General features: G+C 41.6%; 1 protein-coding gene and 1 pseudogene across 5 annotated transcripts in view; one reads left to right on the top strand and one right to left on the bottom strand.

Annotated features, from left to right (window-relative positions):
- dhtkd1 (dehydrogenase E1 and transketolase domain containing 1) overlaps positions 1–17497 on the bottom strand; it is a 47263-nt gene that overhangs the window by 11257 nt on the left and 18509 nt on the right. For all 5 annotated transcript variants that reach the window (XM_087134081.1, XM_087134076.1, XM_022235283.2 and 2 more), the window contains 6 exons: positions 16720–16793; positions 15835–15978; positions 14743–14934; positions 13928–14119; positions 2282–2453; positions 1086–1147 (listed from right to left, as the gene is read on the bottom strand). In XM_087134081.1, coding sequence (XP_086990207.1) covers positions 1086–1147; positions 2282–2453; positions 13928–14119; positions 14743–14934; positions 15835–15978; positions 16720–16793 — 836 coding nt within the window. The remainder of the gene's footprint in view (positions 1–1085; positions 1148–2281; positions 2454–13927; positions 14120–14742; positions 14935–15834; positions 15979–16719; positions 16794–17497) is intronic.
- On the top strand, positions 4076–5070 carry LOC110979469 (beta-1 adrenergic receptor-like; annotated as a pseudogene).

The raw sequence follows: 17497 nt of genomic DNA, 5'->3' as shown, positions 1-17497 counted from the left end.
TTGTTTAGCTACATGGGCGTGCATTACAAGTTTAACCACTTCGGACCGGGGCATTTTTCAACGTTGAGGATGCTGGGCCGGCATGACTATCATTTTTTCCGTTTTCAAAATCCTTCAACAATTCATCATTCCATTTAACAGTAGATTATAGCCGCACAGAGTAAACTTCAGGCACTACTCTAAGTTGACAGGTGACCTTCATTGACTCCCGAAAATTTCAGCCAGGCCTGCAGCCTTGTAAACAGAGCCCAGATTGTGCGGTGTTATACAACTGTCTTTTGTTCACGAACCTGGCTCAGTGCACTGCTGACCTCTTTTCAATAGGGGCCAGATTAGCATGCAGCGGTGCTGTGTGGCTCATCGCTGCGGTGGTGGAGAGCTTTTGTCCCCGGTGGTAATCCGCTTGCTCTAAATACCCCAAACCCTGGTATACGGTTCCAAAATAACACTGGATTATCACCACTTTTGAGAGTGAAAAATGCCGGTCATGCCCAGCAGCCTGGTCTTTTGTTCGGAGTACGGTCTTTTGTTACAGGGCCCTGTTTCCTTTGTACGAGTTCAGAGACCCCGGCCACACATATAAACCATACGGCTCCGATTTCGGAGTCCCCGGCTGGTAGTGGTTAAAAGGACTGAATCTTGAATGTATCATTTCTAGGGCCATGATCATGCCCAGAAAAGCATTTTTAAAAATTTGTTCTGTAAAAATTATTAGTTTATTACTATCATTTGCATAAATAACCTCTTAGTTGGGCACCTCTGCCGTGCAACTGCTGTAGTGCAAGTATACATGTATGGCCAGTTGATCAGCTATTCTTTGTTGGGTGCACTCTATGTAGCTCTTGGGCGTACATGCAGGTATTGCAAGCACCGAGTAGAGCATATTGGCAGTGCAAAATGTAAGTCAATGCTTGATACGCTGAACTAAAACTGGTGATGAAATATAAATGGGACTCCTCTGGTTATTGTCGCTAAGATTAGTCGGTAGTCAGGAAGTGTGTATATTGTTTTCAAAAGAGTCGGCTTACAGTTTTCCTCTTTGCCCAGAGGGCAGAAGCTGCACCTGTATTAGGGTAAGGACTTACAAAATCTTCCGGCAGTTCTACAGACTTGGCGGCAACAAAGCGTAGCAATTCCATATCAACACCTGTGAACGAATGAATCACAAGTCATTCTGGGTTTTGAGAGTGATGATTACTCGAGCTGTTTGAGTGTGCAGGCATGTTGTGAATGGTCTCAAAAAGCAGCTCTGTAAAGATTCATCAGGACGGGTCAATGGAAGAGGACACACTGTCCAATACTGAGACTGTTTTTAACTTGCACTAGGCAGTTGGCCCAAACCAAAAATACATGTACATGTAGTTGTGTTTCTGGTTACTCAACCCAATCTACAAAGTCTTTTGATTCAAGAAATTTTTCAAAAAATGAAGAACTCAGGCAATGAGCATCGGACTGTAATTTTTCACTACTTTTTAATTCTGATTCACATCTTAAACCTGGCCCATTTAAGAAAGTGCCTTGGTCTTGTGGGTTTATACTGTAGCAACAACCATTTCCTTTTTTTTTAATATCAGCCATTCTTAAACCACTAAACCAGCAATCATGAAGAGCTGAAATGTTGTAATATGTCCAAAATACTTGTTAAATTGTTACATGCTACCTGTTAGCAATGGGTGGACACACAAACAACAAGTAATTGGCCATTTTCCAACTTAAAAAAATGAAGAGTGAAGAACAAAAGATTCTGCGCATTTACCCCTCCCCCCTACCGGTATTTTGTTTGACATTATGAGATGGAACTGTTTTGTTGCTTTGGCCTCAGGACTCTGACAACTTCTGTCACTGAAGCTCCTGGTTATGTACATGTAAGCCTGTTTCATTGATTACAAACACTCTCCCATCAGTTGTTGTCACACTTGCCCACACATGGTTTCAATTCTTAACTAGAGCCATTCAACCTATTACACAAAACCAATTTCACCAGAAAGATATGGTACATGTACAATTTACAATGGTTCCGGGTGAGATCTTCTTTTACTCGAGGGTCAGATCTTGTTTTGAGAGGAAGGTTTGCGGAAGTTCTGAAAAGAACGAGTGGACTTATTCTGAAGATTTTGCTCTGTCCATTGTCAGGAGACTGGCTTTTATTCACTGTATTTCTAACAGCTACCAAAGTATTTTGACTTTTAATACGAAACTTCTTTACTTTTTGAACTTGTTTTCATGTTCATGTCTGTTACCTGCAATGACACGATTGAACTTGTCTGGCAACACCACTGACCTGTGTCCCAAGAGGTTATGTGGGCGGGTGCCTCCACACAGCTGCTCCATTGCTTGCCGAGGGTGGTGGGCTCAGGCTCGTACGTTTTAGCTGCCTTCAGGCATTGATTCAGCTCTTCCTGATTCCTGGCTAGTTCACTGTCAATCTCTGCTTGGTCGACTGCGCCTGCCTCCTACAAGGAGAGAGAAAGAAAAGCAGCGGGTGAGAAAAAGTGAGCAAAGTCAGTCCCCGGTGTCTGACACGGCAGCATTATTGTACACATGTGGACAGGCAATGATGAGGCCACTGGCCGCGTCTATGCACTGTGATGGACTGTGAGTGACCAGAGGAGGATCATCCTTCTCTGGGGCCAAAGGCAAACAGGGGAGATAGATGTGCACAAGTTACACAATTCTGCCAGCCCACTGTGTTTTATAACACACCTTTGATCCAGTATTAAAAAGAATTCCACTGTTGGATGCATTTTTGATTATCAAGCAAGTACTGCTCTATGGCAGATGTGCAGTCAACCTGTGTGGAGACATTTTGTGCACATTTGAGCATGCACGCAACAATTGCTTAGAAGACACAGACAACCTCATGTGGATCTTATGTGGTCGATCACATGATTGGACAACCACTCAGATTTATGACCTACAGTGTACCAGTACATGTAACCTAAGTGTATACAAATGTCCAACTTTACTCGGCACTGATATTTACAGATGGCATCACGATATATCTAGATCGGTACAGTAGTAGATTTTACATGGTTTGTAGATGTACCAGTACAGTACATGTACAGTGTAGCATTGACAATGTACATGTAAGTACACTGTCCATTTCAAGGCTGGCTGGCTGACTGTAATTTTATGCCTTCTTGACATAAATTCAGTGATGATATGTAGACAGGATTAGGGCAAATCTAATTCTTTAATATTGGATAAATATTAAAATTTAACAGCAAAGCCACCATGGTTCACTGCAGGATACTGATTGACATTAGGTTTGAAAACGTATTCAACTTCAGTCAAGATTGAAGGCTTACTGTTGCTCTTCCATAAACTTTTGGCCATTAAAATCTCTAATATCAGGAAGCAAAGGGAGATGGCCTGCCACAGGGCAATCCAGTCATCCACTTTCAAACACCCACGTACATGTAAATGAAGTTGCTTTACTGACCACTTCCCCTAAAACTGTCCACGCAATTATGAAATGACAATCAAAGTGTGTTTACGTTGAAAATTCCAACCAATTTCTCATAAATCACATCCCACACCTGACAGTCGGCAAACAAGCTCAGCTAAGTGTACCTATGCCTACCTGTGCATCATCTGTTCTCGACCAATGACGCTGTCAATAGGAAAGGTACAATGACTGGTAGTAGTTAGGATCATTCTTTGTGGGAACCCAAGACCACGGAGCCTGCAGGGCCAGAGTCTCTGGTGGTATGGTGGAGCCAGCAAATTTCATCTATGGACCTCTCCTTCCACTGCAAGACTGGTAACTGCATTTTTGATGTATTCAACAGTCAGATTACATTGCTTCTTAGCCGATTTCAAGCTCTTACTGCTATCACAAGACTTTGCACCCATGATGAACAAGACATCTTCATCATTAGACAAGCTTTGAGCTGAAACTAATCATAAGGAGGAGGTACTGCTAGTCTTTAGACTAAATAATAAAAAAACACAACTTTATGAGCAAGCCACTGAAGCAGATGACAAAGCCTGTAGTTTTCTAGTAGCAGTGAATGAACACTGTGGAAGTATTTACAATCCTTCAAAATCTACTGCTCTGTCTTCTCTAGAAACCATGGAAACTACAGAAGCTGCTGGATTACATGTCACCTCCAATGCTACATGTACTGATGAGAGTCTCAAACATCAACTGGCACTGACACCAATTCAGATGTTAACATCAGTTTTGACCACACTGACGATCCTGATGATTTTGCTCCTCAATACACTGATGCTTTTCACCTTACGGCGTGTCAACAGCATCCAGCCGACCACCAAAATCTTCCTGGCTTCACTCACCCTGTCTGACCTTGGCAGTGGCCTATGCTGGATCCCTAGACTCGTGGAACTGTTTGCAGTGCGTTGGTTGTTGGGCAATTTTCTCTGTGCAATACAGAATATCGTTGCATTCATATTCAATAGCCTCAGTATGTGGTCACTTCTTCTTCTGACTATAGATCGTTACATTTCTATTTCCCATCCACTACGGTACCCTTCATTGATGACTGTCTTCAGATCAAAGGTCATGGTATGCAGCACATGGACTGTAACATTCATCATCTTTATTCTCATGTATGGGACTAATGACAGTGCTACCATTTCGCAGGATGATCCCATCCAACTGTGTATGGCCTTGAAGGATGACTGGAGAGTATATCTTGTTGCTGCATTATTTGTTATCTCACTGGCAACCATATTTATCCTGTATGCACGCATCAGCCTTGCAGCTCGCAATCAAGCCCGACGCATTGCTGCTGAAAACCGTGCAGGCAATGGTCAAGGTGGGCAGAGAGTGAGCACCAAATCAACCACCACCATCATCATCATAACAGGGACTCTGACCATCACCTGGGCGCCTGCATTGATTATAAATGGGATATCTCCAAAAACTCAGTGGGGAATCTATGACAAGTACATGATCATCATGTTGGCTCAAGCCCTGTTTTTGTCAAATAGCTGGCTGAATGTTGTCATCTACTACTTGCGGAACAAGGATCTTCGCCAAGAGCTGCACAGATTACTACCGTGTCTGACTGGCGCCAATGTCTGATGCAATGATTCTTACATTAGCTTCGGGGGAAGTATAAATATCCTGCTACATGTTGAAATGCTTTGGCTCTCAGGTCCTTTTGTAAGTGCTCAAATTTGACATGTACATGCATGAGGGAAATCATGAAACCCTAATATTTGGTTGAAGAGACATGTTATGCATTTGTACCGGTAACCCTCGTTCCAAGGTATGGTGCCACCGCAGCAATGAATGGTTTCTACCGTATTTTTACGTTTCGAATTAGTCTGTTGGGGATATGAACTTCCGTACCTGCAGATGGAGTCCTAACGGGCATGGTGGCATGTTGTAATTATACACAATATCCATTAATTCTAACAGTCATCAGTCCTCCAACAGGTAAAGGATTGAGGACTGTTAGGGTTAAGGAAACACATCAGTTTATTCCTATTCAGCTGAAGAGTGTGATGCTACTTAGATTAAACCACACCCACTGCAAACAGAGTTCCGCATTCAAGTACATGGGACTGGAAAATAACCAGCAACTTGAAATTGACATGCAAACACGTTTGAGAAATAAACATACATGTTGATGTACATGTGAAAGCAAACTGGACTTTTGGACACAGCAGGGGTGTGGTGTCTTGTTCAGTAATGTGATGCATTGAAAGATGCTGTTCACTGGAAGCAAACTAGAGATGATCACCTGACAAGACTTGAATTTCATTTACATGTATCTTAGGAAACATCTCACTCAGGAAAGTCAGAAAGTTCTATTTGGAACGCTGCATGCTCATTCCGGAACAGACAGCCATTTCACTGGGAGCATCGCATTCCCACAGGAATGCTGACCATTCCCGCTGACATGCGAGGATTCCAGTGGGACACAGTCCAACAGAACTCAAATGTTCCTGACTTTTGAGACATTCCCCTCCGAGACAAAGTAATATATATGCAGTGCGTAGGTATCTTTTATCCCAACATGCATTTTTTTCTTACCATGTTGCGGTTTGCAATTTCCTGCAGCTAGTAGTACATGTATTTTTCTTTTCTCAGTGGGTCACATGAAAACAAGATGGCAGCTACTCTGGTGGCATGAGCAGTACCATCTTATTTGTACTTTGCTCTCAAATTCCACACTTAAATTTCAATTTGAAAAATGATATTGATCAAGGAGCATGATCAATACTGTAAACACACTACCGGTACTGGTATCTATGCAGGAAACTGCTGACTCCTAATAGCAATGCCCTGCACAGCAGGCAGTTTACTGTACTACTGTGAATCAGGTGTGATAATGAGATGGTGACATTTTTCGTATGAGGAAAATTCTTTCTCAATAAATGGATCCATATTCCCTTTCTTTTCAGTTTCCTTTCAGTTTACTGTACTATTCTGAATCAGGTGTGATAATGAGAGGGTGACATTTTTCACATAAAGAATATTTCAGTTTCCTTTCAATATGTATTTAACACCTTTACAGCTTTCAGTATAGATTTTAAAATACTTCTGTTAACTTTAAAGCTCTGCATGGTCTATCCTCAAAGTACATCAGTGACTGTGTTGGTGTAAAAAAGACATCCACTTACTGTTTACATTCCAGTGTTTGGAAAATCCTAAGCGTAGTCTGTTAAAAACACTGGGTTTTAAATCTTTTCCATATGCAGCCCCTGAATTATGGAATAAGTTGCCTACTAATATTCAACAATTGAGGTCCATTGACATTTTCAAGTGTAAAGTAAAGACCTATATTTTTAAACTGCCTTTTACAATGTAACTAATTTTACTGCTCATTTTCATAGCTACAAATTGTGCGTAACACATCAAGTGTACACGTAGATTATCAGAGCCTCAGTAGCATTGTTTAGTTACATTCTTAAGCTTTTAGTTGGGACATGCTTTTAACCCAGTTTTCATTACGTTTCAATGTTCGGTTCAGTCTTTGCTATTGTATTGACATCTTTTCAAGCAGTTTTACCGGTACCTTGTAAGTGGTTTCAGCAAACCCTTATCTAACCAAACACTACAAAATACTACTTAGTAGTAAAATGTACAATACAGTGCTGTGGCTTATGAGTACGTTGACTTTTTGGTCTCTGAAGCTATCAAATAAATAAGACAATGTGTTAGTGCAACGGCACTATGAATACATTCACGATCTCTGTCATGTCTGTACAAGTAACATTGGAAGTGCCCTAGCAAGAAGTACAGATAGTAATCTGTAGCACTTAGTCCTTCAGGCTCAGACTATGATCGGTATGTAGTATTTTGTACATGTACTGTAGTATTGAGTCCTGTACCCTAGGTGATATATACATGTACCAGGGGGGTTAGGGTTAAGTCATTTTAGTAGTATGTCTTGTAACATGCGTTCGATCACTGTTGTGTACATGTACATGTCAGTGTTGTACGGTTGTCGAGACCACTTACATGTAGGACCTTCAAAAGACCACACAAAACCAACACAAGACCTTCAGTCTGAATTCAAGTCACTAGCTATTCAACTGAACTGCAACAGAAGCATTCCTTTGTCAATTTTCATCCTGTTACTTGTGACTGGTCTCGTGTCTGGTCTTGGGATGGTTCGGACTACAACCATGGTACATGTAGACAGCCCAATACAAATTCTGATTTATCATTACTATTTTTAGTTTACCCATTCATGGACGCCTACAGCAGCCACATGTACACCGACTAAATGTACAAACAAATGTGCTCCTGTTAATGGACATGTACATTGTACATGTATTTTTGGAAACAGGATTAGCGTTCTGTTTTCTTGACAATTTTACCAAAGGACTATCCATTTACAACCAATAAAATACTCATGTGGAAGTCTTGAAATCATGTCTATACTATGCCTTGAAAATTGTGGAGTCAATGCAAAGTTTTGAACGTGGCACACCACAAACTTTTCAAATTGTCTTCAACAAAATAGCAAAATGATACATACAATGTGTTTTATTTCTCCATGCATACATGTACCGTATGCAGAACAATAAAACGCCAAATGCTTTGATTGATGGGTTTAAAACTGAAGATCTTTAGCAGGGCTCCTCTCAAATACATGTGGGGGGGGGTTTGCTTGACATGTCAGCAAGCCAGTCATCATTCATTGTCAACTACCCCTGGAGATGATTAAAGCTGCTTGACTGCCTCTTTTCTTCACTGTATTGGTACATGTAGGCCTACATGTGTACGTGTAATTAGGAGATGACAGTCATGGCATGGTCTCTCCAAAATTCCAATCATTTCTTTGTCAAACACACCCCACAGCTGCAGTCAGACAAACCAGCTAAATTATAAATCTAATATCTTCCCTTCTAGTGGCTAGACCCTGAACCGTCCTGTCAAAAAATATTTTGTAGGCACGGAAGAAATACGATCACACTACACGAGAATCAAGGAAGTGAAGTTTCAAAGCTGGAGTCTCAAATACGGGTGAGTGACAATAGAGCGCCATCAAGAGTTTAGAACACGTTGGCCTATCGTAACGCTCGAAATTTATCGGCCCTTTCCAAACACGCACTGGGTCGACGAATTTCGCGCATTGTGATTGGCCAACGCTTGCAAACCCTTGGTGGCGCACTATTGTGAAACAGCCGTATTGGGTGGATACAGCAGATTTCAAAGACTTCTGCAGACAAATAACCACATTGACTATTATGCAGCTTTCAACAGAAACTGCTCTATAAAGATCCCGCTGATGTTTTAGTATAAGATTGACTGACAGGGTCAACCTACATGCAGATGTACATGTACACGTACCACACATCTAATTAAGTAATAATTGAAGTGAAGAACTTTTCATGAGTGAACCTTTGAATCAAAGAACCTTGTGAGTGTGAACAATTAGAAAATAATTCGAAAAGCAATCTTTTTCCTCGGTTGTTTCAGTGTCATCACTTCAAGCAACCATGGGAAATGAAGTGATTGCATCATCTCCAACTCTACAAATGAGGAACACAATATGGCAACTCCATTCTGGATTATCCTCAGTTTGCCTCCTGAAGCCCCTGATGCTTATCAACACCACTATAACCATATTATAGTATGTGTCACTTGTGAGTAGGCCTAAACAAGACTGGTGTGTACTGCATGAGAGGGCACCGAACATGATGAGCCAGTAATGAAGGATACTATCAGGATAAATTCTCCTGAGCTGATCTCAGTGAAGCTTTAAGACTGGTCAAGCACATATTTTATTCCCTTTCATTAGTCAGAGAGTCAAAATAAGTTAAGAATGATAAGCTCTTTTCACACTGATGTGGACTTACCCTGGTAATTAATTACCTGGGTAGTTGTTCACACCCGGGTAAAAACTAAACCGGAGAATCGGTTTCACACAACAAAACTGGGCCATGTTCACACTCAGCGTTCTAGCCAGGATGAAATTAAAGGATAGGGGCATCTGCCTGATTTGCCTGATGGGGGGGAGGGGCTGATATTATTTGACACCTGAGGGCAGTGTTTAACCTTTATTACGTTAAATATAACAGCTTTGCTTTAAGTTCCCATTACCCCGATTCAGTCACTGTAAAAAGCAATTATCATTTTGAGAGAGACTTCTACCATTTTTCTCTCCTTTTTGGGAGGGGAGGGCTTTGCTTTGTGTTTTGTAGTGCTTGTGCTAAGCAAAGGGGTAAATGTATAATAAACTATCGGATATCTGATCCATGTTTCATTACTGCACAATTGTATTTTACATGCGCAGATTTGCTTGATCTTGTTTGAGAAGTTCCATGGTACGAAATTGGTTTTATGTGAATCAATGAAAAATAACTATATGTAACCCCAGGTTCTCTCCAAATTGCAGGAATCAAATACTTGAAATGACTCCCTTGGAGCACAGGATATAGGCTATACACTCAAGACTATGCTTTGCTTATTTGTCATGAAATGGGAAAAATCACTTTAGTAATTGATGGAAAAGAAATATGTATATACATAAAAAGAAACAAAACTTGGAAAAATAAACTGAGCTCAGAAAAAAAAATACGATAAACGGTGTAGGACTGGGAGTACGGCTCTCATTCAACCTCAACAGTTAAGTGTCCATCTGGTGCCTAGCCGCAGTAACAAGTTCAGGCTACATGTACGCACTCCACAGGACACAGGACCTTGGGCTGTCCTCAAGGCTCAAATCAGGGTGTCTTGGGTGCCCAGCGTTGCATGCCTCTGGTGCCAGTAGCTGGCAGTCCCAGGGCATACAGCCAAAGTGGCAAATTGTGGCAAATAACAGAGAGCAGGTCCATTCCATAATCATGATTGATATAATGGGAATACAGTGGACGTTGTTGACCAGCAGGTATATTTACTCCCATTAATACAGAAGGGCAAATAGAAAATCTAGCCGTGGTGAAATAAAACAGTCCCTTGTGGAATCCTCATGGGATTACTAAAACCAGATCAAAGCAGCCACAGACCAAGTGACCAGTGCACAAGGCCAACTCTAATTATACAGGTGATTGGTTTGGTCTCTGGGCATTAACTCTGCTTGATACATTATTTCACCAGCAATTTGAACTTGTCTTGTTTCTTGACTGACACATAAAATCTTATAGAAAACTACAATAACACACACAAGCATATCGTAATTAAGTTCCCACCACAACACACTGCTAATAATAACATCATCCTGTAAACTTTCAGCCCATGAACACCAGGAGTAAAATATAAAAGCCACTCATCAACTTTTTGGTTAAGGCCTCATCCTCAAAAGAAATTCAAAATTCTCAAATTGATCTAAAAATGACAACTCGCCAAATCCAGTAATCAAAAACCGATGTAAAGGATAACTAGCATAAAATCTATTCTGTATGATCACATAATCCTAGAGCACTGGTAGCCATCAAACGCATTCAAATTCAGTTTCCTCTTGGAAAGTCGGCATTGGGAATTCAACAGGCAAAGAAACATAAACGTATATTAATTTTCAAGCAATATGCATCTTAATACTTCCTCAAAATTCCTGGAAAATATTCAGAGAGACAAACCGTAGAAGCCTCGGCTGAAAAAATTTAACATGCCTGAGGAATTGACTGCTCGCTGCTGCCATGCACTATCAATCTTTTAGAACTCCTGCTCATGAAACAATAAATTGCTAATTGCAGGTTCATGACAGCTCATCTCCTTTTTGTCAATTCCAATAACGTCAAAATCCAATGGCAAACAGATAACTTTTCATTAGACTACAAAACAAAATGAAATCAAAGGAACAAACTTCGGGCTCACCCATAACAGAGAGCCAACATTCACATCAAGGGCACTCAGGCGTGGAGAGATGAAACAGACACTCCAATCAAATTGAACAGAACAAATTAGGATCCTCAATAGGAGGCTCCAGTCAGATTTCTCTAATTGTATGCCAGGAGCAAAGAGATGTCTCAAATAGTGGAGTGGAAAGGTCGGCAGTGCTTGCCGTAGGCTGGCTAGTTCATAAAGTGGTGATATGGCAGGAGGAGGACCAGTCGATATACAATGTGGTCCCTGGCTAAAATGTATTTTTGTGCGGACGTGGCACTCTTAGAAAGTTTAGGGTAGCTGGCTCTTACCCGTAGGTGACCCCAAAGAGGACAATGAGTGAGGGGTCAGTCAACCCACCCAGTTGACAAGGGAAAGAGCCATAAATCACACAGGCATTAAAGGCTACTGACAGCAGACACAAATCAAGATGTATTTTTAAGATGTATTTTTTTATATATAAGCAGACACAAAAGTATCTAAAAACCTAAAGAAAAGGAAATGATCTTAAAGGAAGAACTAGGGAGTCTAACATACACAGGGATATATACACAATGACACATACATGTACATGTAAGTAACCTGAACCTTAATAGGGCCAGGGTTACATACAAAACAAGCTTTACAGGCCTACACTGTGAACCTCGGTTTTCATTTCACTTTGAAAAACTTGAATCTGAATAGCTTCTTGGGGCTTGGACTCAACATTATTCTACATATACAAAAACAGTCATGCCTACTTAAAAATTAACTTCATTCACCTAGGCCCCTACCATCGTTTGTACTCTCTTGCCGAGCTCTAAAACCTCTGTCCAAAAGAATATTATTTACCATCAGTCCAAACTTATTCTCATCATCGATATCGCAAGGTTAGATGTTTGTGCCGAAAATTGTAAAAAGTTTGGTCTTAAAATAATGAAGATACACAACCAAAACATAAATGAGAATGATGAACGATACCGAAAATATGAGAAAAATGCTAGAGCTGTTCCACATTACAGAAGATACCCAGTATGGACACGAAAACACAACATGACTGTGTATGGATGGGCTGCCATGTGGTACAGTACTATGCATGCACTGGCCACCAACACCGTGTGTGTGCCACAGTCTTACAAATAATTGTCCTCATGAACCACGACCAAGCATATCAAAATAACCACAGATATAAATTTATGCATTAGAGAAACTACAGAGAGACGAAGACCAAGTTTTGTGACAAGTTATAAGTTGTAGCTTGCTTTTGACAGTTTTCGAGGCGACACAATTTGAAGGGTTTGGGTATCTACCGTACTGCCAGCCATGCCATCATGGCATGTGTTGTAGTCTGGCTCCTAACCGTCTACTCCTGCTGTAAATTGGTCAGCGGCGCGTGGCGGAAATCAGTATTGTGCATGCCGTGCATAGGTGATGTCTCCACAGAGCTGTGAAAACTTGTGCATGTGTACGACGTGTTTACTATGTCGCGTTGTGGAAGTTTCGTTCGATTTCGGTGCATTTTGCCAATATTCTGGTAACTTTTTGTCGGGGTTTTTGAAGATTTTTTTTTTTTTCAGATCTCTAATTGCAATGTTTCTTAAACGTAATATCAGCATTCCCCTGGAAAATAGAAACGAATCGATTGCGTATCAGGGGAATTTCAGGGTGTCAGGGTTTTTGCTCAGCGTATTGGCCCGATATGCTTTTGAACGCCTGGCTAGAACAAAGTTCACACTGCAAGAGCGGCAACCTGCAGAATCGAGTACCCTTGTGCATGCTCGACCATCAACATTCCACAATCCATCGCACTCACTACAGCATCATAGCAAACTGGCACCTGTCATGGGGTTGGAAACCCTAGCATTGATTGTATATGTACTTCTTCTGAATTTTCTTCAAAGTTGGCGAAGAAAACATATGTGTACACACACAATGTACAAACAAAAACCTTCGACCATGCGTCACTTACATTAATGTTCACTCATGCAGCATGAAGTCAACACTGGTGCCTTGCAAATAGTATACATAAAACAAACTCTGAAAGATGAGTTACTGGACAAATAGACGGGTGTCCTCCATACTGGTATGACATGTAAAAATAATGTTATTATGGGAAGATACCAGCCATGGTGGACATTGGCAGCACGCACCCAGCCATGTGAGGCAGTGCTGGCTGCATGTGCCCTGTCCTGTCTATTTGACAAAAAAATACAGGGTTGAAGAAACCTGGCAAGCATTCACACTGCCAAAGGTAACCTGGAAAATTTTCTCGATGCCTCCCAGAATGGTGGGTTTACCCACCTCGCAAGTGGGCTTAAAAAATTACCCAGGTAAGTGACGTTTTGAGGCAGATAACCTGGAAAATTTCGAACCCCAAGAAGAGCAGAGTGAACACTCCGAATTACCCAGGTAATCTGGGGGTTACATTTTTCAATAAGCCAGAGATAACCTGGCTAATGGCATAGAGTGAAACCGACAATAAATTTCCAATGATTTTGTTCCACAATTCAACTTTTTTTCAAACATCCATCCACATGTACATGATATAGCCTTGTTATGGTATGTGACTTCAGTGAAAAGGTGCTTCAATCAAATCATTTAAGACCCACAACATGGACCAATGGGATAGTTTAAACTGTCTGATGGTATTTACAAATATAGTTTTTAAGTCACCATAAATCAAATGTCTTTGCTTACAGTGACCTCCTTCAGGTACAGGTCAGGTACACTGGTTCTGCTACGGATGATGCTGTACATGGTAGGCTGGGTGAAGGATGGATCATCCACCTCATTGTGGCCTAGACGACGAAAACACTGCAGGTCGACAAAGACGTCGCGCCGAAACTTCTGCTGGTATTCCAGGGCAAACTGACCGGCCTTGACTACTTCCTGAGTAAAAGGAAAATCAAGTACATAAAACGTGCCAGTGTGATTAAAAAAAAAGGCGCAGACATGCCGATGAATGCAGGCAACATGGGCAATTCACACATACAATGCACCACAAGAAAGTTGTCAAGGAGCGGCCATTTTGATAAAACAATGGCCGACTTGCCAAGATTTGGATTTGAGCAAATGTCAGTGGACATTCCGAGGAAATGTGTGATTGATTGGGGCATTTCCATGCCTTACAACCACCACCAGATTGTATCAAGTAATGCCATTACTCTCAGCACACTTCAAATCTTCAGCCCAGTCAAACAACAGCCGCACAATTCAAGCTCCTAGTGCTTATCGCAGCCAGCGCAAAGAAGTTCTTTCAACCATTTTCCCATAATGCACTTCCATAAAGGCCTCTCCATCCCAACGTCTTGGCGGCACATGGCAATGCCCTCATTGCAGCAAAACAGGTTCCAGAGGTGAAATGCAGCGAAAGAAACGGCTCCCCAGTAACAAAAACTGTCTTAGTCTGGTGAATTCCGGTGTGACTGTGGGAGTTCCAATTGGAAGGCGAGAGGTCCTGAACATAATTTAATTTTTACCCGCAAATGGCTCCTTGCGGAAGGTGGTCTTACCTCGGGGTAGTCTCCATTTACATGGAGGACTAAGTTCCCATTCAGCTTGGCAATGTCAGTGCAGTGGATGCAGGAACGCCCCCGGTTAGCCGGAGTGGTAAAGCCCAACTGGTTATTGACCACCAGGTGGATGGCACCTCCAACGTTGTAATGGGGGAGTTCTGCAAGAGCTTGGATTTCGCTGGCCATACCCTGCACATTCCCAAAATGACAAAATGGAAAGCGTCACTGTCAATATGACACAAGAGGCAAATGGCTTGTGCATGTACACTGTACATTTTAAAGTCCAATGGCACAATTCCTCATGGCAGGTCAAAGGGGATCATATGCTACCATTGGGTGATTTTGAGTATACCCCTGATTTGAATTGCAAAGTAATTCCTGTAGTGTAGGAACTGTGTTCTTAAGATACAACATGTTTGATCAGCTCAATTAAATTTACAGAACCAATTTCAGACTTGATCTACTGCAATGCCATACACGGCAATTCATTTGTTAGTCATGAACCCATTAAAATGAAGGCTTGGCCTCGTGTGACAGGCAAACTGCAATGGTAAATAAGCCACTGGATATTCTGCCATTTCTCATATACAAAAAGAAACAAAATGTACCAGCCATTTGCCTAAATATTACAATGAGTAGACACTGCTTTGTAAGCGACAAAGGCAACGATGCAGATGCTCGGGTCGCCAGGCTTCTTCCACATTTGCAGTGTTCCATTTGAACCTATCATCACAAGTCCCTGACAGTCCTCCACAAGTAAATCCGGTCACAAAATCTTCAAACGAGCTGTGACAAAAGCATTCCTTTCTCACTGTTCATCCAACCACTTACGACTGGTCTTGTGACAACTTACACTGACATGTACACTTGACTTTGGCTTTGACCGGTAATAACTACACCTGCCAACTTACAGCTAATGCACTGTACATCCTGATCCCACGGGCATGTGCTCATTACCTTCCACTGCTTAGTAAATTCGGATGCATCATAAGATCTTACAGGGTCATTCTGTCATTGTATTTTGGCTAATGACTGCTAAAGCAAATGACATGGGCGGGACAGGTTTCCTCCTGCATCGGGGCACGTTACCTGGGCAGCGTAAGCAGCATCTCCGTGGACATGCACGCACAGGACTTTGTCACCCACTGACGACCCTTCCTCTAGGCTGTAGTCCCCCTCACGCAGCGACTGCTGGCGCGAGCGAACCTTCCCCATGCAGACGGGCAGGTTTGCCTGACGGAATGAATCCAACAGCAAGAGTTGTAAACCTGACCAACCGGCAGGAGTGAGAAGTGACTGCTCTAATCTGCGGATATCATCATTTGATTGATACCATGCCAGAAATTTCGCGTCAGCACAGACATGCATTACCTTGGTCTTAGTGTCCTTAGAAATGAATATATTGAGTATTTTAGTGAACTTTTCCTCTACATGGCTCTATTTTTCAATAAAGAATGTTCTGTGCTGTCATTTACCAATGGCAGATGAAGACAAAGCTGTAATTGCTACAAGACAGTACTGCTGGTAATAGGAGGACACACCCTTATAGCTTCTTATACATGTAGGGTGTGCTCTTTTCACGTGTCAGTCGTATTGTTGCCTATAAATGGCTGGCTGCTAGCCATCAGTACAAAAACAAAGACTTAACAAGCAATGAACATTTCCGCTACATGTTGTACGAAAATATGCCGTCTTAAAAAGAAATGGGACACTCGAACTGTTTTTGGTAAAATCTAATACCAACTAAAGGTGATATGTCAGCAAACTTTGGCAAACCACTGGAATGAGTAAGCAATATCAGAGTGACCTGTAGATAAAATTACACAAGGTGAAGGCTGAAGGGTACGGTTTGAAAAAAAAAAAGCTCAATTCTAACTGAAAACCCTATATATCTATCGTAAGGTCCATTGTTGACAGAAGTGGTTTGTATGGGGGAGGGGACGGAGGATGGCTGAACTCTTGAGATGACCTTACCTCCAGATGTGATGGGTTGGGTATCATGGTGAAATGCAGCCTACCAGTATCGTACTCCAAGTCAACAGACTGGTCTGGATATATAAAATTAAAACAAGTTAAAAAAAAACACAGATGGTCCAATATTGAATGCCGGAAAAAAAACGAGTTTGGTAAATGAATAACAGATGATCTTCCCTACAAAGGGAAAGAGCTTATCAAGTACATTAAAGCAGAGTAGATATCTGCTCAGACCAGAAACAAGAGATGATGTGCTTTTACATAGCAGTGATATTCCTCTGGATGAGAACTTGATGCTTGTGTGCATATGCACATAGCACACGTCCATTTGTACTTGAAGCGCTTTCCACCATCCGGTCTAACCTTTGCCAGAAAAAGATGTCCTTAGAGTGTAGGTTTTACTCGATCGGTGACAAAGTACTGTGCATGAAACTCAATACCAATGGAAACAGCAGACATGTTGTGTAGTTTTGACAAAGAGTAAACAGATGTACATTCTGCGGTAAAATTTGACACTAGCCTGCAATGACACACGTATTCCTGCAAAAGGTGCCTGCCTGTGTAGCAGTAAGCAACATAAGATATCAATAGATACACATGTCATGTACATGTAGGTCTTACCCTGTTTGGCTTACCCTTCACCCAACATACCTCTTGCCGTGTACAGTCAAACCTTGTTAATATGAGGTCCTTGGGATTTTACAAACTACCTTGTTGTGACAGGAACCTTGTATAAGCAGTACTCTTTGTCTTGACGTTCTACTGCATTTGGATATTG

Source organism: Acanthaster planci, linkage group LG01, assembly GCF_054643075.1.
Source record: "Acanthaster planci isolate LZ-2023a linkage group LG01, COTS_SCS, whole genome shotgun sequence".
In the NCBI taxonomy this organism is placed as follows: domain Eukaryota; kingdom Metazoa; phylum Echinodermata; class Asteroidea; order Valvatida; family Acanthasteridae; genus Acanthaster; species Acanthaster planci.
The sequence above is the reverse complement of the archived record's forward strand: the minus strand, read 5'-3'. Positions and strand labels throughout refer to the sequence as shown.